Genomic DNA, 21638 nt, shown 5'->3' with positions numbered 1-21638 from the left:
CTGGTTACGCATCATCATGGCAACCCAGCCTTGTCTTGCACACAAGCCACCAAGTCTGCACACAAGCCACCAAGCCTACACACAAGCAACTAACTATCAAGCTGCCAATGCCATGCACATCACTCAAGGGTTGACACCACCTGCTGCCACCCATCTTAAAATCATCTTTGCCTACCATGGCCTTACTCTGCCATGGTCTTGGGGCATCATATGGAGCAAGGTGCCTCCACATGCTCACGCTACTCATTGATCCAACTCGAATAGGGAGGTTGGACATGTCTATCTCAAAGAGCCCTTAGGAGTATTACTAATCTGACATGAGGAACCATCAATGTGTTGAGAAAACATAAAACCATATGATTGACCTAATGTTGCCTAAGTGCCATCATTACTCATGACATTATCAGCAACAAGTAAAGTTCCTAATACAAGCTAAGCTGATATAATATTGAAACTATATTGCTTCAATTACCCAATGTAGCTCAAATTGTTCACATAGAATTTAGTTAAAACACCTTACATTGGTATTTTTTCATAAAATAAGCATTGAAGCACATAGTTGTCCATTGAGAAAATAGGATATTAGTTATGTGTGATCTTCTTCTCACATGAGTATGAGTTGAACCACTATATAAGTGGGTGATTATAAATGATCGGTACATATAAGTTACTATTCAAAGTAAACTGATTCACTTACCCAATGTAGCTCAAATTGTGAACATTTTTTTTTTTGAGAAGATGGGCACACCTAATTTGGTTCACGCATTAACAAACAAGTTTTATTTTATTTTATATTTTATTTCACATAAGGTAATCATTGCAACACAAAATTGGTCCATCAAAGTTCCAATAATTGACACCCAAGACCCTCTTTTTAAAAATATATTCTAAAATATTATTAAAAGGGTCAAGATTTTTGACACCTTATGGTATTTCTAACATAATTATTTAGATTTCAAATTCTCCTCCACAGTTTGAAAGTGTCACTTTTTATCGTAACTGTCGGATTATAAAAAAAAAATAAAAAAAAAGAATATCCCCGAAAGTGTCACTCAAGGATTGTAATATGGCATATTTTTCTAACTTTTTAAAAAATAATATTATTGAAAAGAGCTGTATCTAGAAAGAATTTAATTCAAAACTGTTGTGTCAAACTCAAACTGCCACCGAAAAAAAGAGGTTATAATGAAAAGAATCAACTTTTTTATTGTTGAAAATTGGGTTTTGATCAACTTTCCGAGCTAATAGCGCAATTTAGATGGCACAAAGTAGTTTACGCTAAACTGGGAGTTAAGAACTTAATATAGCCACAAAAACCCACACACAAAAAATTCATTTACGTGCTCCAATTGCCCAGGAAAACTCTCTCTCTCTCTCTCTCTCTCTCTCTCTTCTTGTTGAAACAAGCGAGACCCACAAAATAAAACAGCCGACTTCACAACCTTGCGCGTCTGTGGGGATGAGAATTGATTGAGAAACTATGAAGAAACCTCAGGATGTGTCCTTCATAAATACCAAATGCCACCAAAACATCTATAATAATGACAACAATGAAAACAACGAAAACAGAAGCAAGTGTAGCAGAAACAACAGCAACAGCAGCAGGACTAGAAGGAGCTTCTGTGAGCTTTCCTTGTCTTCTTTGGTGTTCTCTCTTTGGTGCCTTGTCTTCTTGGTCTACTCTAAACTTGGCCTTGGCCATGGCAATGGCAATGGAGGTAATTTCTCTTCCCTTTTTGTTCCTTTTTATATATGGGTTCGGCACCATTTCTCACTCATCACCTCCTACTTTTTTCACTTTTGGTTAATTTTCAATTTTTTTAGACTATTGAGTTTTGGCCTTTTGGGGTTTATTTATTTATTTATTTTTTTGGCTGGGTTAAATTATTATTCTGTCTTTGTCTCTATTTTGCTTTCCATTAATTTACTTACTTTTCTGTTTGTCCAGTACATATTTTGGCATTTTTTTTGGGTGAAGCTTTTCATTGTAAAAAAAAATGAAGTTTCAATTTTTGCCTTTCTTTTCTTTTCCTTCCATCTTTGAAGCTGAGTAGACAGTTGGAGAAAAATTGAAACATGGAATTCTGGGGTGTGATTGCAGTGCTATATGTAAGATTTGATTTATTTTCTTTTTTCCTGCAAATTTGTGGTAATTAAAGCAGGGTATAAAGAGATTGTGGTTACCTATTCTCTAATTCTTGAATGCTATTTTTTATTTTTGGTTTTGTGATGTTCATCTTTATAGACTAGAGAGTGAATGTTCCAAGGACTTTTCTGTCCCCTCCCTTTGTGGTTTCTTGTTTTCTGTTGCTGTACTTGATCTTCTATGTTCCATGTTCATTGTCCTTTGGCTGGTGGAGTAGAGTAAAGTCTCTTCTATTGCTGCCTTTAATATTTCATAGTTGTTATTATAAAATTTGGTGATTTGCTTTTAGTAAATTAAAATATTTGGAGTTAACAATTGCATGATCTTTGGCTTTTGTTATTTGAATGTTGGGGCTTTATCACTTATTTATACCTTACATGATGTTATATTGATTGAAGGATGTACTTCAGGGAATTCACCTCCTGATAACGGGAGCACACTGTGTCCTGTTGTTAGCAATGATAGGCTTGGTGACCATGCATACTCATATATCACAAATGGAAGCAACACTCACACAAATGGAATGTTGTTGCAATTTAATATGTCAACTCATGGTAACAATTCCAATGTTCTTCAAAGATCTGAAAATTCCAGCTGTTCACTCCCAGAGACAATAAGCCTGGAAGAAGTACTTTTGAAAGTTTCAGTTTATGCCTCATCAGTGTGTAAAGTACGAGCACAAGAAGAAGGAGAAAGAATTCAAGTAGAACAACTTTCAAGTGGGAGAACTCATAATTCTAGCTATCTCAATTTTGATGAGTTCCGAAACATAACAAAGCAAGGAAAAGGTAAAGCCATGCCTAGTCAGCTTGTTAACATCGCCCACCGGCTTGAACCTGATGGAACTGAGTACAACTATGCCTCTGCCTTTAAGGGTGCAAAGGTGGTGACTCAAAACAAGGAAGCAAAAGGAGCTAGTAACATTTTGGGGAAGGATCATGACAAGTACCTGAGGAATCCTTGTTCAGTGGCAGAGAAGTTTGTGGTAATTGAGCTTTCAGAAGAGACTCTGGTTGATTCTGTCAAAATTGCAAACTTTGAACACTATTCTTCTAATTTCAAGGAGTTTGGTTTGTCTGGCAGTTTAAGCTATCCGACTGAAACATGGTCCCCTTTGGGAACTTTTGTTGCTGCTAATGTGAAGCATGCACAATGCTTTAAGCTTCCTGAACCTAAATGGGTGCGGTACTTGAAATTAAATTTACTTAGTCATTATGGTTCAGAGTTTTACTGCACACTAAGTTGTCTAGAGGTGTATGGTGTTGATGCAATTGAGCGGATGCTTGAAGATCTCATTGTGACTTCTGCGGAACCTATTCCCAGTGAATTTCCAGTGCCTAATTCAACTGCATTGCCTTCTTTAAAACCAGATGTTGGTCCAGTTGACAGCAAGAGAGATGGTGAAGTTCAAAATGAAACTGAGACTGCTGGTGCAGGGACAGGGAGTGGCAATGATGCACAAAAACTCAATGTTGTTACAACAAATCCTTCGGTGATTTTGAATGGTATTCCTGATCCTGTAATGGAGGTTAGACCACAGCCAAATGGTAGGATACCCGGTGACACTGTTCTGAAGATTTTGATGCAGAAGGTGAGGTCGCTTGAATTGAATTTATCTGTGCTGGAGGAGTATGTCAAAGAATTGAGTCGAAGACAAGGAGATATTCTGCCAGAGATTGACAAGGATCTATTGAGAGTATTATCTCTTATGGAAAAAAGCAAAAGAGAGATTAAAGATCTCTTAAGGTGGAAGGAGAACATGGTACTGTCTGACCACATTCCTCTCTCTGGGGATAAGTAGCTTTATGCATCCAACTAATTGTTTGGCATCATTCCCTTCTGCAGGAAAAAGGAATTACTGACCTTCAGTCATGGAAAGCTCTTGTCTCATCTCAAGTGAATGCATTGGTCAGAGAAAATAACATTTTAAGGTTGGGAATGTGTATCTTATCATCTGAATTCCTTTGTACCTTCTTCATACATTTCTTAATTATCTTATCTAAAGGCTGCAATAACTGATTTCTTCAAGTTGTTTGACCTTGTGTTTTTTAAAAATTTATATGTAGAATGTCTACTATTATTTGACGGAATATTTCCCATTTTATCAGTTTGAAGTGTTCAATCAATAAACCACTTCTTAGGTGAGACAAAGTTCCTAAAGTGGCACAAAGAAAACATCTCATGTTTCTTGATAAAAAAATGGCAAGATATAATTCTAAAACTGCTATGCTTTACAATGTTAGTTAAATGGTTTCTTATGGCTTCAGACTTCTCTAATATTCAACTCAACTGAAAATCAATAAATCCTTAATTCTTAACTGTTTACCATAATCAAAAACCAACTGTAATAACACTTGTGAACTTGTGATAGATATTATTTCATCTACACTCTTTATTGTGTAATATATGGTACTTTTTTTTTTCCTTATTTGCTTTCCATATTTTCCCGTTTTTCTAATTACTGTCTGACACGTTTTATGTTTCTTGTTCCATTATTGCCACAGGTTAGATGTTGAAAATGTTGTAAAAAATCAAACGAGTTTGGAAAGTAGAGAGCTTGCTGTGCTGGCAGTGAGTCTATTATTTGTGTGCTTTGCAATTCTCAAGCTAGCATCAGCACAAATTTTCAACTTTTTTGGAGCTTGTCAGTCTGATCAAGTTTGCGAGACAAGTAGAGGTTGGGTTTTGATACTTATTAGCAGTAGTATGACCATATTGATTACCTTGGTCTATAACTAGTCCCTCATTTTTTGTAGCTCTAGTAAATAAAACTGTTTGCATCTTGGGCCTCTTTGTAATTACTGATTCTATATAGAGGATGGTCTTGTATAAATGTTTCATGTTGCTTTATGCATGACTAAACGCTGACACTACTAATCTTACCTGAATATATGTATATAATCAGGTAAGTCTTGTACAGGGTGTCTATATTGAAGCAAATGGATATTTGGATGATGTTTATCATGTAATTTTTTCTTTCTTTTTTGATCTTTGGTTAGAAATCTACCTAAATCTACCCCTAGCCCCTCCCCCCTTTGGGGACTGCTACTCAAACGGGAGTCTCCAAATTTCCCCCATCCTTATGGCTTAGGGGTACACCGTCCAACCTAACGGGCTGGTGTGTATCATGTCATTGTTTGTGTTCCTTTGGGGATACAAAGTATTACCGGCTACAATGGTTAGCAAAATACTATGATACTTTTCTTTTTTGGGAGATAATACTTAATATAAGAAAATCACTTGACTTAATATAACATATAATACTTATCTCATCCCCTTCCCTTTTATATATATATATATATATATATATATATATATATGTGTGTGTGTGTGTGTTTCTCCAAAAAAAAGAGTCAAAAGCTTATCCTTTGTGAGTTTGGACTTAGTGATGTTACATTAACCGTTCACTCTAATTATTATTATTATTATTATTATTTAATGTGACTTTACTACTTAACTAATCACACTACTCACGTACATAGTCTTTTTTTTTTTTTTTTCTTTTTTCTTTTCCACTTTGTCTATACGGGGTAGCTAACACATGACAAAGTCCAACAATAATATAGAAAATGGGTGCTCTTTTTTTTTTTTACCAAAAAAAAAGGGTGCTTTTACTCATGAAGATCTTGCATTCAATGATTCATCCATCAAATTTTTCAATGGAGACATTTAGAATTCAAGTCCTTATCCCAATCTCTCTCTCTCTCTCTCTCTCTCTCTCTCTCTATATATATATATATATATATAGACACACTCACACATGAGTATAAAACTATGCTTATAAGTTGCCCAGGAAAGAAAACTACCTTTGGTTGCCTCATACTTTCTTTCTTTCCCCTTAATAATCCATTCACAATGTATAGTTTCTGTGGGGGTTTTTTTTTTTTGGAGAAACATTTGTGTGGTTAACTTTGAATTCTAACTATTGTTAAAATTATTCTACAGCTATTGTTACAATTATTGAAAAATATGGTTTCCATAGTTGACTTGACTTTGAAAAGTAAGTATTTATTAAATAAATATTTTTAAAATTGTTAATCATAGTCATGATATCATATTAAAATTAGAATTTTTATTCGGATTGGGAACAAAAAAGTGGTGGTAGAACCGTAGAAGTTATGTACATAGTGATTTTTTTTTTTTTTTTTTAAGTTTTATTAATTGACCAACCTTAGTATTTACTATTAAATGGACGGAGGGGATTGCCTTCTTTGATTTTTCAAAAATTCGTTCCCTCTCTTATATTTTTGGTAAAAAAAAAAAATGCAACTTTAGACATAAATTTAAATAATAGCTCCCTTAAAATTTTTTACCAAAAACAACACATTTAATTAGATGACTTGCATCATTTCTATTTCCTCTAATTACTTTTATACCATAAATAACTCATTAATTTTAAGTATATTTGATGTACTTCATAAAAATAGAAATGTTTATATATTATTAATGCACTGTTTCTTTCCTTTATTTACTCTTATATACTATAATAGCAAATCGTAGAAATATATAAGTAAATATTTTTGGGCAAGGGCTAGCTTCAAGTCTTCAGGAGTGAACTTCCACACATATACATTTATATTAGGTTAGAGTAAAATTTTTATTTTGTATAAAAAAAATATTTTTAATAAAAATATTTTTAATAAAAATATTTATTAATTTTAATTTTTGTAAACGCTCATTTTTTGTAAGCCCAGAAGAGAGGAAGGCCCAAAGTCATGGGCTAAAGAAAGTATTGTGGAAGTACCATTAAGCGAGTGACAAGAACAATGAATAGTGGGTTTAACAAACAAATAAATGGATCTTGAGGAAGTAAGTGGGCCCAAAAAAGGTCCGGAAAAAAGTAACTGCGAACCCATGGGCTATATAGATGTGGAAAAGAGAGAATGTGCCATAGCTTCTACGGCAAGCCCAAAGTAGTGCAAGTAAAGAATGTAGGGGACTGTGGAAAACCCATGAGCCCCAAGGGAAAAGTGAGAAATGCTTGGGCCGAGGAAGCCCAAGAAGATAGTAGAAGCCCATGGGAGACGTAGAATTGAAAAAGGGCCGAGGATGCCTGAGAGAGTAAGTGGGCCAAGGACGCCCAAATGGAAGTAGGTGGGACAATAGGAGCCCGCAAGTAGCAAGAGGGTCTAGTGGGATCATTGGGCTTTCGGAGAAAGAATGAACAAAAAAGGTCCAAAGTGGCCTAGCAGGCTTGGGGTCAAGAAGGCCTCGTGGCGGGCATGACAGAATTGTGTGGTAGGAAGCAAGTAACAGGGGCCGGGAATAAAGGCTTGGAACGGCCCACGAACAAGCATGGCCCAGTCCTCAGAAGAGGCAAGCCATAAAGGAAAAGTCGGGCGAAATAGCCCACGCCAAAAGAAGCCAAAAATGAGTAGCAGGCCGGGCAGTTTGACGTTCAGACCACGGCAGACAGATGAGCAGCAGGCAGGATTTGAACAAGCATGAAGGTAAGGCACGCGCAAAGTCCAGGCAATACAGGAAATGGTGAGGTCATGGGTCAGAGGTAAGGGGGGTATGGTCTAGCGGTGGGGAGGGGGAAAAACCCATTTTTGTGTTTCCTGCTCAAGCTTTTTTGAAAGCAATGTCCTGCTGGGAAGGCATGCGAACCAAAAGAAGCAAGGTTGAGTGGGAACCATCAGGTGCATGCCGTAAGGGGTAAAGGGAAGGGGAGTATTCACTCCGTGGCAGGTAGGAATGCCACAGGGAGTGAGCAAGACAAAAATGCCTTCTTTGACTGAGGCAGGGTGGCACTAGCTGGGTGACTGACCAGTCAGTGACGGTCAGCAAAGGAGCCCATGCCAGACAAAAACGGTTAAGGGCTAAAATGGTAAAAGACCAGGCACGACTGACCCTATACAAGGAGTCCTACAGTGAACGATCAGGGGGGATGGAGCAGTAGAGAGGGAACCTCTGTAAAAAGAAAAGAAATAAGAATCATAGAAAATATGGGAATAAGAAACGCAGGGGAGAAAAGAGAGAACGGACAAGAAAATAAAAAAGAAAGAGAGTAAAGAAAAAGAAAACGAAAGGAAATGAGAGGATAAAGAAAAAGAAAACAGAAGCAAGAAAGAAACAGAGTGAATGGAGTGATTGGCATGCACCGAATGGATTAACCCCCCTCTCCCCTTCCAACTCATGCTTTTTGTTAACCAAATAGAAATCTCGTTCAACCCAAAGTCACTTAGGCTCGTTCCTTCAAAGCAACTAATTTCCCCTCATTGAAATTAGTCGCGTTGAGGGAGTGGTTCCCTTTCTTGACGCAAACTCTGTAAAACAGCCCATCGCGGCAGGCTAACGTTTGTTTCTCTAATACGCTCTTGAGTCTCCATCTAACATTCATTATTCTGATATTATATTGTAAAACGGCCACCCTTCATTAAGGCCCACTGACTATGTTGCTTAAATTTCTATTATTTTTTGTTCTCTTTTATCATATCTGCCGGTTGTAGCTAACGTGACAGTTCTACCTGCCGTAAAGATTTGATCACCAAAAGGCATTGTTTATACACAAGTTGGACCAGGAAGGTTTGTTCTTGGACCGGTCCCAACTTCTCAACTCAGAAGAAAATCTTGGGCCTAGTGTAGCAGCGAGTGGCCCAGCCCGACACTTGTAAAAAAAAAAAGGGCCCACACATTTCAATTTTCAATTTAGAAAATTAGAGATATGGACGTTAATTTTTTCCTTTTAGAAGAAATAATAAAAATATTTATTAATATTAATATTTTAATTTTAATTTTTCATTTAGAAAATTAGAGATATGGACGTTATTTTTTTTCCTTTCAGAAGAAAGAATGAATGTTTATTTCATGGTTAGGAGTTAAAAATATGAAAAGTGTTATATTCACAACAATTTCACAATACTTTTACAACAAATCATATGTGGTATATTGTTATTGGTTCTAATTTGAATCTACAAAGTTAAATTACATTTTTGCTCACTCATAACAACCAATTAGGATTTGTTGTGAAAATATTATAGACATAACTTTCTCTAAAAATATTTTAATTTTTAACAATATTATAAATACACTTTGTTATATGTAAGAAAATAGCATTTATTAAATCATGTTACAAACACATTTTGTGCGTGTGGAGGTTATTTTTTAGATTTTAATTTTATATAGGGTTTTATTAAGGGGTGCCATTAGGGCATTTGTTAATGAATCATTTTAGGAAAGTTCTAATACTATTTTCGTGGAAAATATAAAAAAAAGTTAGTCATTTTTTTTTTCTTTTTCCCATAAAAAGTTTTTAAATCAATGCCCTTAGAGAATTCATTAACTTGTTCCTTATATATACACTACAAGTAAGATTAGAATTACTTATTTACTCTACAAGTATATTGCCCTAAGATGAGTTTTGGGCTGTTGAAGGAATATATAATAGTTAGAGCATTAGCATCAGAATTTCTTAAAAATTACTCATTTTATACTCTAAAAAAGTACTTTGTCTATTTTAACAATTCATTTCATAGCTCACCTTATATCTCTATTTCTTTATTATCTCACATTACACCTTACACTACTTATTTATTTCACTCTCTCTTCCTCTCCATCTCTATCTCTTCATCATAGCACAGTAGCCACAACCCACCGCCACCACAAGTATCAAAACCCAAAACCCACATTCCACCCTACTATGACCCACATCACCACTGTATAACCCATGCCACCACCACAACACCATATGAGAGAGAAAGAGAAGTGAGTAGAGTTCACTATAGCATGTTGCAAAAAAAAATTTTAAGTATGAGAAACTGGATGTAGCAGGTAGCAGGTTTTATTTATTTATTTATTTAATTGGTGTTCTAAAATAGCAATTTAGGTGATTTAGACACCCAAATGGTAATGCTCTAATTACTATCAATTTTAGTACAAAAAACTTACCAATTAACGTGACAATGATTATTGTTGATGCCATTTTTTTTTCCTAATAAAGTTGTTGTCATTTTAATAACATAATAAATAAATATTTGAATTATTTTTGTAAGGTATATTTTCCAATAATATTTCAAAGACGTGATGAAAACGACTAGTCGTTTAATGGAAGTTAGTCAACATGTGAAGAAATCAAAAATACAAAAAACATCCCAAAAACAAGAAAAACAGGAATTACTGACTCCTAGGTCCACCATCAAGGTTTTTTGATTTCTCAACCCAAAAAAAAAAAACCATCACCCTTGTTGTCTTCTTCTTCTCCCCCCCCCACCCAAAATCTTTAGTCTGCAAATCGATTTTTGGGTTTCATCTCAAACAGCAAAAAAAAAAAAAAAAAAAAAAAACCCAAAAAATTAGAATCCTCGATAAATACTAAATTATTCGAAAAATCGGAACGTACGGAACTTTAGGGTTTGGTGGTTTTTCATGTTTTTCTCCGAAGAAGCTTTGATGTCGTATGAATGGAGATTGCCTCTAGTTTCACTACGGTCCTCTCGTCTCAACCGTTCTTTGTGCCCACAATAGTCACTGCTCTCTGTTTGCTACTCACTCTCTTCGCCTTCACCACCGTCCGATCGATTTCTTCCAAACCTTCTAAATCGGACGTGGACGCCTGCGATTTCGCCGCGTCGGCGGAGAAGAAGGCCGGCGGAGGTTGTGGTTGCGTTTGCAAGTGCACTTCGCCGGAGATGGTCGAGAAGGTGAATTCCGCGGCGGTTATTGCGGCGGAGAGGCAGACCGGCGCGTCGATGATGGAGCAACTCGTGCCGGAGATTACCACTCACGCTCTCAGTTACTTGGACTATCCGAGCCTTTGCCGCCTCTCCATGACGAACTCGCTTATGCGAAAAGCCGCCAACGACGACAACGCTTGGAAAGCACTTTATCACAAGGTAAGTTTCTAATTTGTGACTGTAATTGTGATTGTAATTGAGTTTTACGAGCATAGCATTGTTGGAAATTCAATTTACTCATTTGGGTATCTAGCAATATTGCTGAATAGAGATAATTGAGTATTGCATTGTTGGGAATTTAGCCAACTAGTAATTTTAAAAAGACGGTAATGCATGGAAAAAAGTGGTAATTGTGATTTTAAGGAGCAAAGTATTGTTGGGATTTTACTCATTTTAGGAAAAATCGGTAAATTGCATGGTATGGAGCATTACGTTGTTGGGAATTTAGCAATTAGTAATTTTGTTGAAACAATGATAAAGCATTGTGGAAAGCAGTAACTGTAAATGTGATTGTATGGAACATAGCTTTGTTGGGAATTTACTCATATGGCTGTTGCTACTAATGTGTTTAAACTTGAATGGTGATATTGCATGGTAAGAAGTAATTGTCATTATGTGGAGTGTTGTGTTGTTTGGGAAATGGGAATTAGAAATTACTAATCTTTTTGAATGATGAGAATGCACGGAATTGGCAGTAATTGCAACTGTAACGAGTATTGCACCGTTGATTAAGGATAGTTGAGTGTGTTGAGGAGTAATTTTTTTTTTTTTGGCACAATTGAGTTGAGAACATTGGATTAAGATCCTCAAGAGTTCTGAGGGTAACTCTATCTTAGAGTTCCTAAAATCCTATGCATTCAATTTGAAATGAATGGATTGGATTTTTCAACTTATCAAAAATTTAAATAGAGACTAAATTGGTGATTGTTAACCTTTATTTAAATTTTGATGACGTGGTAAAATTCAATCCACTTATTTTAAAATGGATGGATAGGATTTTAGGACATTCATGATGGAGTTACTATAAGGGCTCTAGAAGATTTTAATCCAACAACTAATATCTTTGGTGAGATTGGGCTTCAAAACTATTCAATGCATGTGAAACTTATAAGTAAGAAGTAAAAAAAAAAAAAAAAAAAATATTGGAACCGACTAGCATACATTGTTGTGTTTTGTAGAGTTGGAATGTGTATTAGGTTTGTGGTGTTGTTTGAGGTGTTGTATGAGGAGTTTAGGCTATTTTGAGATCATCTGCTACTGGCGAGATAAAATAGAGATAAAATTGGGGTTAGGATTGGGTTTGTGGTGTCGTTTGAGGTATTGTATGATGAGTTTAGGCTATTTTGAGATCACCCGCTACTGTTGAGATCACATAGAGATAAAATTGGGGTTAGGATTGGGTATGTGGTGTTGTTTGAGGTGTTATATGATTAGATTAGGCTATTTTGGGATCACCTGCTACTGGCGAGATCAAATAGAGATAAAATTGGGGCTAGTACTTTTTTTTTTTTGGTTTGATTGGAGTTTCCACTAAGTTGTAAAATTTATAAGAAACCAAATTTTCTTTCCTTCCAGTTTTTTCTTGGTTTTGCGGCCACATTGTGGGTTTGTTCACTTGGGGAAATGTAGCGTTGAAAGCTTTTGGGGGTGGGGTGGGGGTGTTATTCCAACCTATAAATAAGAACTTTGGAAGGACAAATTGTTAAAAAAGTATATCCTATTATTGTCAAGAAAGCTGTTTAACTTGTAATTAAGTGGATTTCCTTTTTGGTGTTTTCTTCTTTGTGTCACCTACAGGTCTTATCTGTCAGTTTTAGCTCAAATTGTCTTGCTATCCTTAGAAGAAAATAAAGGAAATGGCATTTGAAATTTTGGGGTTTTGAAATCTGCATGTGGAGGGGAATGTGTCTGGATCACGCCACCTTGATTTGATATTGATGCCTGTATTAGTGTATTTTTGTCTCTACGTTTCTGTATTATGCTTGTATGCAAGACCATGTATTCTGATTACTATTTTAGGAGGAATTCAGAGCATTGTCTTTTGTAGCTGACAACAGTGGTTGGCTGTGTTAGATACATCTTTTCAGGGGGCATGTTCCTCATGTTTGCTAGGTTTATTTATTTTATTTTATTTTGGATGTCATGTATGTGTCACCAGCAGACCTGCTGTTTTACTGTGTTTTGGATGTATCAATGAACTTCTTGTTTCTCAAATTCTCTTTTAGGACTTCACATGGGAACAGGATAGTGTGACACCAGCCAATGGGTGGAAGGCTTACTATGCTGCTACAAGAGCCATTGTGAATATTAATAATGACTTCTTCAACATCATTAGAGAAAGGTCTCTTCCAGCAATGAGTCGTTTTTGGCTAAATGCAGATTTTGTGAAGTGTGTTCATGCATCAGGAGAACTCTTTTCAGGGTATGATGTTTTTAGATTTTCTTACAAAAATATGGTTTATCTAAGCTTATGATGCTTTATATTTGATTGCAGAAAAATAAAATTTCAAATATGTTTCTCTGTTAAGGCATATTGTGTTTGTGTGCGTACATATATTTATATTTTTTATACTGCTATTTTGTGTGTGTCCTGTTTTTCCAAGTAGCCTAGCCAATAAGTTGCTTGCAGTAAAATTGTGACATTGTTTCAATCATGATAATTTTTTTTTACTGTAATTTTGCATCACTCACTCTCTCTTACCAATATGTATGTGTGTATGTATTACGTTAATGGGATGAAAAGGGTGAGAAGGGGGCACCGGGGGGGGGGGGGGAATTGTTGGGAAGTATGCACTGTGTACCTCTTGTACCTGGGTTGCTGCAACCATGCTATAGCTAGGTAGTGAGTAAGGTAGTATGGATTCTACTTGGTTGAGTCCAGAAATGCCTGGTTCTAATTGACTGTGACGCTTTCACTAGCTGAGATCTGACATGGTGTTCATGTAGCCACAAAAATACCCTTCACATGTGTGTCAATAATTACGCTTGAGGAAAGGTTGCTCATGTACAGAACTATGTATATATATCATACGGAACTACTTTCATGTGTTTATTATGTAGAATGTATGCTTAGATGCATTCCATGTGCATACCTATGTGAAAATACATTCAAATTCACACACGTATATGGTTTTATATATATATATATGTATGTATGTATGTATGGATGCTTATGTGATTCTGATTGAGATTATTTCTGCCACTTGCTATAATTTGTTCATCTTCAGAGTTGCATCTCATAGACTTCTAGCATGTGCAGCATTTGGTTTGTTGGTGAAGCAACAGGCTGATCCATAGTTGTGAAAGGGAAAAGGTCAATTTGTAGCATTATGGCATTTTTCATTAAGCTGCTATATGTTTGCTTGGTTTGAAATTCCATGTTTTCTGGCCCTGCTTCCCTAAGATATCTGAATCTGATGGACATTTAAATTTTTTGAGGTTTTTAATAATTTTATAGTTAGAGATTCTTGACCTATTTATTGAAGTCAAGTATATAAGAGAGTTCTTTAAAAGCAGAATGCTTTCTTTTAATGGTGGAAACATCAGAAATATTTGAGCACTGGATATAGAATGCTAATTAGATGGGATCTTGAGACAATCCTTTCTTTTCTACTTTTAATGACTGAAAGAAGGGTAAGGTGGAGTTCTAGCATTGAATATTTTATAATTATTTCCAGCACAAGTAAGAACATCATAGCATGTTATCTACCTGACCCAAACGCTGGCTTTCAACAAAGAAATACATAATTATATGCTCTTAAGTTTTCATACTTGCAAAAGCTGTAGGGCTTGCTGGGATATCAACTTTTTATCTGATCTCTACTGTTGAGTTTGCTTTTCTACATTTGATTGGAATTAAACAGGAGCTGAGTCATTTTTGTTTCCTCCTTCAGGTATAATGCTGTAATACAGAGTTGGCAGCTTGCATTTAATTGGGAGCATGGTGTCAACTTTCAAGTTCGAGATGTACGGGCTCGGGTTATGTCAGACATGGCTTGGGTTTCAATGAAAACCTTCGTTGACATGGATTCCGGGCCATTCAATGTAACTAATACCTTTGAGTTCCATAACGGACGGTGGTATATGGTGCATCATCACAGCTCTGTGATGGCCATTGATGGAGACGTGGAGCAACAGCTTGTGCATGCATAACAAAAGAGATGATACCAATGAGATATTAAATACTAGTCACCAAAAAAAAAAAAAAAAAAAATAGTGGTGGTATTTGCTAGCTGGAGCAACTTGCATGAAATTTCATTATGATTTCTTTGGATTATCCTTATTAGTTTTGCCAACCTCAGTTTTGGTTGTTTCGTGGTAAAGAGGTCCTTTTTTTCTTCTTTTTCCCTCTTAATCTTTATTTTATTTTTGGTTTTGCCATTTTCTAGAGCCATTTACATTAAAAAATTCGAGTGGGATGGGAATGAGTTTTAAGAGTTTCACATGGATTAAATTACTGGAAGTTCTAAATAACAAATTTTCAAACTAAATTAGGAGGAAAGAAAGTGGATTCAGGGATAATATGTAGAAGTTGAACTGGAAATGAACCATATGTGGTGGAAATAGCAAAAAGGAATTGTGTAACTATTCTTTCTTAAACTACATGATTTGTACATAATAGGGATTGGTTTTGTAAGAAGTATAGAGCTGCTTGAATGGTTTTGGTGCAATATCTTCACGTAGTCATTAGTTTACTAATACAAACTTGGATGACAAGTGATCTGGTTGATCAATCAATCCTCTTTCTTTCTAGTTTCTGGATTGCATTTCTCACCAATCTTACAAACATGTTGGATTTTATCCATTCTAGAGAGTGAGAAAGAAGACAACCGAGTTTGAAACTTCAACGCTGCCAGCAACGAGAGAGTTGGCAACTTGAAAGTTTGAGTAGGCTCAATAAAACAAGATATATAATATTAAATTTACGAAAGAGTGCAACAAGGTTCCATGGTCTAGTGGTCAGGACATTGGACTCTGAATCCAGTAACCCGAGTTCAAATCTCGGTGGAACCTCTCTTTTGCACTTTTTTTTATTCATTTTTATTCAAAAACTTGTAGGTATTTTTTTGTTTCACAGCCCCAATTTTTATTGAATACCTAAAATAAGGCCCCATACTTTCAAATATCCTTTTTATACCCCTCTTCCTCGATCCTAGATTTTGACACATGTAGAATCATAGATTGCCACATGATTTGACCAGAAATAAAATAAAAATTTTATAAGATATTTTGTAACTAATCCTTGAGTTCTCCATATAAATCTCTAACTCTAATTGCATCTTATATATGTGATGAGAAACTCTATTCTATCTCCATTCGGCGTACTAAAAGCACATAAGATAAATTTTATATATATACACACACAATTTAATGATTAATTAATTTAAAATTTTTTATTATTAAATTCATGTTTTCAACGATGTTATTGTTAAAATGTTTTTTTTTTTTGAGAAGCTATTGTTAAAATGTTTTATAATTAAAAACTTTAGTATATTTTATAACATATGCTTTTATCTCTATATAAAATATATTTGATTTATTGTAGATTATCATTCTTATTTTCTATTAAAGAAGATTCATCATTTTATTTTTTATGAAAAGTAAAATCTTACAATTCTCAATTCCTTTATAGATTTTAATGTGAGAGACCCGTCCACCAATTTTATGTAGGTTTTCAATTTTAGCTATCATGAATGTATATATATATATATATAAAGAAGAATGAATGTAGAGATATTAGAGAGAGTAATGCTAGGAGAATAATTATTTTCACAATCTTTCTTGCAATTTATTATGGTGGAAAAATACAATGGGAGCAATATCACTCATTGCTATCAAATTCATTCTATTTCGACTGAAAATTTTCATTTTAATTAGTTTACTGGTATGCATCACTCCTTATACCATTTAGCCAATTTGGTCCCATTATGCTAAATTCTTATCAGTACCATGATTTCAGTTGGAATTTGAACAAAGCTTTATTTCATTTTTTTTAATAATTTTTTTTTTCATTACTTAACTCATGTATGACTTGTTTCCTTTTTCTTTTATTTTTCATTAATAACATATTTCCTTAATTTATTTCTATAATGATGTTAATCATGTTATTAAGAATGTGTATTATATTATGATTGTGAATAAATACATGATATGATAGAACACTATTTGCCGAAGAATTAGGTCTAATTTTTTTGTATGTATAGAGTAACCCCAAAGGGCCAAACCGATAGTTTGAAATAGACCAATATCAAAATATTATGTTTTAATGGACAAACCAAAATGGCCATCAAAATAGAATTAAACAACATTTATATTACTTTCATAAGAATTCATCACAAGCACCAAACTTTTTTTTAAAATAATTACAAACACTATATTTATCATACATTAATTATGATATTTATGATAACTGATATGGAGATGAAGATGCCAAGAAAATTTTGTTCATGGGTATTAGAGATAGAGTTTGATTAATGTGCCTTTAGTTTACGGTATTAGTTAATAGACTATTTTAATATTATTTTTATAAAAAAGAAACTGTAAAAAAAAATTAATTTTTTTTCTTTTCTCATAATTTTTTTTTTCAAAAATAGTTCATTAACAATCCATTCACTTTCAGCATCCATTGACAAAATCGTTTTAGAAATACATTACAATAATGGGTAATTGATAAATATGTGATCTTAGTTTCCTTACTGACTCCACCCTCTCTGGGCCTTACGTTTGAAACAAAACAAAGGTTTAGTAGTTATTATCCAATCCTCTCCCTGTTCACTCAGACACAGAGAGAGAGAGAGAGAGAGAGAGAGAGAGGATGGGAATTGCTCTAGTCTCAGTTCCAGCACCTCATCAGAGCTTACTCTCTCAACGTCCAAACATTAGCAGCAACACATGGTTGCATGGCTCGGCAACTACTTCCATTAGATACCCATCTAAGCTCACCATCCTTCACTGCTCTTCTTCAACTTCTGTTGTAGAAGAAGGCCTTCCTCCTCCACCACCTGATTCACTTCCTGTACAGTCAGAATCTGCCACCAATGACACTGACAAGCTCCCTCTGAGGTACTACAACTTTCTTATTTTGAATTCCAGCCAACCCAGTTTGGATATTGATAAATTCTTTAACTGGGAAAATCATTACCAATTATCTTCCTAAAGCTTGTTTCTTCGAGTCTCTAAGAAAGCCATAGGAAAGTGAAAAAAAAGGCCCAAGTTTTGGGTTTTTATTTAGTGTTATGGTTTTGTCCTAAGAATTATACTCATCTCATCTAAGCAAAATTGTTGCAAGAGGCTCATTTTAGTGTATTTGTTGGGTTGGGTTGGGTTAAGAACAATTTTGTACACAACATTTACAAAAAGTTAAGCTCATATATGTTGAGGGGTTTTGTTTTTTGGGAGAAAAACTCATATGTTGAGGCGAATTATACTTTAAAAGCCAAATTGTTGCATGAGGCTCATTTTGAGTGATATTTGGGTCTTTTGCTGGGTTGGTTTCAAAACACATTTTATCCATATATTTGATTAGAGTAAGTTACACCAAGTTAAACTCGTATTTTGATATGAACTATACTCTACAAATTTACAAACACTTCCCTTATTATCAACTGCAAATTGGAAACTCAGTTTTAATTATTAGTATGATTGTTCAATTCAGCGGTCTAATTAATGGGTAAAATAAATGGAGTTGATTAAATACGGATGAGGCAAATTGTTGCACTAGGTATGAGGAAGTAATTTGAGTTAAAGGGGGCTGTGACTAAAAGCATTTTTATATTTTATTCTAATGGTCAAATGCGGAAGCTTGTCAATGTCACATTTCATAGACTTTTTTTCATAGATCGTTAGTGACTTATGAAGAATACACGTGGGCGACCCCAAGATTTTTGGAATAAGGCCTGATTGTCATTGTTGTTGTTTAGCAACTTATGTGTCAAGGGATGAAGATTCTGAGTGTTAGAGTTGTGTGAAATTTTGATAGCAATTGGGTTTAGATATACTTGCTAATAATAATTGATGGTTTTGGACTAGGCATGTTTGTCCAATAATATGATCAAAACAGGTTACTGATTGATGCTTTTGAAAGCTTTTCTTACAGAGGAAACTCTAGTTGGCCTATAGGGTTTCTCTTGCATAAAAAATCCTTTTAAATGGTTACTTGATCTTTGGAAGAAACTGGTCTGATGCAGGTCAATCTTCATTTAAAGAGTAATTTGGGTAACATAATTTCTTTTCTTGTGCTAGTTAATGAATCAATGAATTGTTACTTGATAAATTTAAATTTTGATACGGAGAAAAGCCTTTTGGCTTGACCATTGTAGCATTGGGACACTATTGGGGTTTCTTTTTGTCCAAATTTAACTTCTAACTTTGATTTCTTGTGATTGGTGATATAAATAGGAACAATGTTCAATTCTAGTGCTGTAAACAAACTTACTTTCCTGTAGGGGTTGTAAGGCCTGTGGGAGGGAAGAAATAGAGAATGGATGCAATGGTGAGGGTAGGATTCAAGGTGGGATAGCAACATTTCCAGGCTTTGGCTGGTGGCCAATAAAGGCTTACAGGCCTTGCCCTGGATTTGTGGCATCTGGCGGTAGGTATACAAGACGTGGGCAAAGCATGGATGAGGTTGCCTTTGGAAGGGGGGGGAGAGGAGCTGCTGTGGGGACTAGTGGTGAGGTTCAGCCAAGGTAAGACTCCTTTGTTTTGTTACATTTCTTACTCTCCTATGAATTGGTCTTAACGTCTCTGGATGCTGTCACTGTCATTACAGATGACTATGTTACATCTAAATGCATTAGAGATATTTGAAATTTGGATTGTGTTGCTAGTAGAGGTTGATTACATTTTTGTAAGTGGGAATTTTGGGTTAAAGTTAGGACACTCTACATGTGTCACTTCATTTTCCTCTTCAATTAGAATATTGACCAGGAGGAAAGAATATTTTATATAGAATTCAAATCAAAATCCGTACACTTGGATTGCCAATCCAAATGGTGGATATATTACTTTTATTAAGTGTCATTGAGAATAATGGTTTTAGCGCAGTCCACACAAAGAGAGAAAGTTTATGCACATTTCGTGGATCAAGGAAGAATCTTTGTATGTATTCTTTCCAGCTTAAAGTAGGTGTTTGGTTATTGGTGAAAGTAACTGCATTGGCTGTGCATCATTCAGTTTTGATAAAATAAGATTCTCATTCGTTAAAAATAGAAATAAGATTCTTATATTCCTGTGTGTTATGCCTTTGTTTTGGAAAAGTATTGATGACTTTCTAATCTACTTAGCACTGAATCCCTTGATCCTTGACTCCTTGTTACACATATTCATGCAGCAAGAAAAGTCAAGGTCCAAGTAAAGTTAAGAGATAACTTGTGTGGTAAAGGATTTTGATTAAGTCAAAGGCAGGGCCACTTAAATATGTGGGAGGGAGATACATTTGCAGCTATAGTTGAAGCACTGAAGGAAGATATGAAAGATAGGATGGAGAAATGTTTACTTTCCTCACAACATGTCAATATATTTGGAATGAGATTCGGTGGGTTAGTTCTTCAAAGCCGACAATTCAATATTCTGTAATGGCTTTTGAAATGTGGTCATTTCACTGTTTTTGAATTCTCAAATACCAATATGGACACTTATATACTTAATAGTATGAAAGGTCTGTTACTTCTCTGCTCAGTTGGAGCTGATTCCTTTTGTCAATCAGTTCAACTTATTTGGTATATGTATTGACTTTTTAAAACTTGACTTCTTATCTTTTGTTTAGGTAAAATTATATTTTTACTTACTTATCTTTTGAGTCAAATAAACCAATGAAAATGAACAACCATTAAGGCAATGAATAATAATAATAATAATAATTGTAAGTGCACAATTGCGTCTGGACCCAAAAACACACGTGGGCTCAGGCCCAATGAGCCTTAAACAATGAAATTTGAAGAGTGTAGGCTCGCAATCTAGTTTAGTGATATTCGAAGCTTGATGAACAGGCTAGAATGTTACAGTATTTGCAAACAATAGACAAACATGGCAAAAAGAACCTCCTCGGACGTAAGCCGATGACAACTTATATATTACTTCATTTTCTTCTTTCAAAGGTTACAGTCTTTAATATTTGTTTAGCCCTCCTTTTCTTTACTCTCTTTCATTCTTAAATACTTCTTCTTCTTCCCTCTTTATCCACGTGTAACGCAAATCACCCTATTAGACACCTGTCTCATCCACTACCCTCTGGAAGTCTTCAAACAATAGCAAGAAGGCTGACTTCTACTATTCAGGGGTTATTTCCCCATTAATGCGGCCAGGGAGATAGGTGCATGGTCTTTAATGTGGAGGTAGCAGCCTTTTTTTGAGATATTTTCTCACACCATTGCGTCCGGAGGGTGCTTAAATCCCCCTCTTAACCAACGGTTTTTCCAGAACTCTGCCTTGATCTTTTTGACGAATCCCAGGGTCATCGTGGATCTGTCCGAGGAGAGATTCGTCCTCGGACGAATTCTCGGACTCTCGACTCATGGGCCAACCTGCAGTTCTAGGGGGCTTTTAGTCCAAAACAAACTAGCGCTCATTAATAAAGCCCAAGGCCCAAATACTTACTTAGGTCCTTTTAGTCCCCATAATAACCCCTCAAAACTTTATTTTTCCTCATTCAAGGAGAAAAATAGAGTTTGGTCCAACCAGAGCTCCCTTCACACGTTTCGTACATCACCATGCGTGTGGGGGTCATTTCGTTCCTAGAAAATGCCGTTTGGCGCTTCGATTTCCAGAACGCGCGCATTTATGACCATAAGTTATACCATGTTCCCCACGTTCAACGG

The 21638-nt window shown here is 35.3% G+C and overlaps 3 protein-coding genes and 1 non-coding gene across 7 annotated transcripts; all 4 read left to right on the top strand.

Moving 5' to 3' along the window:
- Positions 1-1264: 1264 nt before the first annotated feature.
- LOC142629758 (SUN domain-containing protein 5) lies at positions 1265-5102 on the top strand. Of its 4 annotated transcripts, none has more exons than XM_075803804.1 (4): positions 1265-1718; positions 2557-3908; positions 3992-4077; positions 4651-5102. In XM_075803804.1, exons 1-4 carry the CDS (start codon positions 1481-1483, stop codon positions 4883-4885), a joined length of 1911 nt encoding a protein of 636 aa, XP_075659919.1. In that variant the 5' UTR covers positions 1265-1480; the 3' UTR covers positions 4886-5102. The 4 variants fall into 4 exon arrangements, with proteins under 4 accessions (XP_075659919.1, XP_075659912.1, XP_075659931.1 ...); XM_075803797.1 differs by having other exon boundaries at positions 1268-1718; positions 2545-3908; XM_075803816.1 differs by lacking the exon at positions 1265-1718 and adding an exon at positions 1792-2109.
- A 5154-nt stretch (positions 5103-10256) lies between these two features.
- Positions 10257-15161, top strand: LOC142612694 (F-box protein SKIP8). Its single transcript, XM_075784836.1, has 3 exons — positions 10257-10980; positions 13047-13243; positions 14715-15161. The coding sequence occupies exons 1-3, from the start codon at positions 10549-10551 to the stop codon at positions 14971-14973; spliced, it is 888 nt and encodes a 295-aa protein (XP_075640951.1). The 5' UTR covers positions 10257-10548; the 3' UTR covers positions 14974-15161.
- Positions 15162-15762: 601 nt separating this feature from the next.
- Positions 15763-15834, top strand: TRNAQ-CUG (transfer RNA glutamine (anticodon CUG)). Its single transcript has one exon. It is a non-coding gene; the product is annotated as a tRNA-Gln (tRNA).
- A 1674-nt stretch (positions 15835-17508) lies between these two features.
- LOC142644415 (uncharacterized) lies at positions 17509-20563 on the top strand. The gene is made up of 3 exons (XM_075819036.1): positions 17509-17883; positions 19266-19508; positions 20153-20563. Exons 1-3 carry the CDS (start codon positions 17636-17638, stop codon positions 20187-20189), a joined length of 528 nt encoding a protein of 175 aa, XP_075675151.1. The 5' UTR covers positions 17509-17635; the 3' UTR covers positions 20190-20563.
- The last annotated feature ends 1075 nt before the right edge of the window (positions 20564-21638 follow it).

This window comes from Castanea sativa, chromosome 1 (genome assembly GCF_040712315.1).
Source record: "Castanea sativa cultivar Marrone di Chiusa Pesio chromosome 1, ASM4071231v1".
NCBI lineage: Eukaryota > Viridiplantae > Streptophyta > Magnoliopsida > Fagales > Fagaceae > Castanea > Castanea sativa.
The sequence above is the reverse complement of the archived record's forward strand: the minus strand, read 5'-3'. Positions and strand labels throughout refer to the sequence as shown.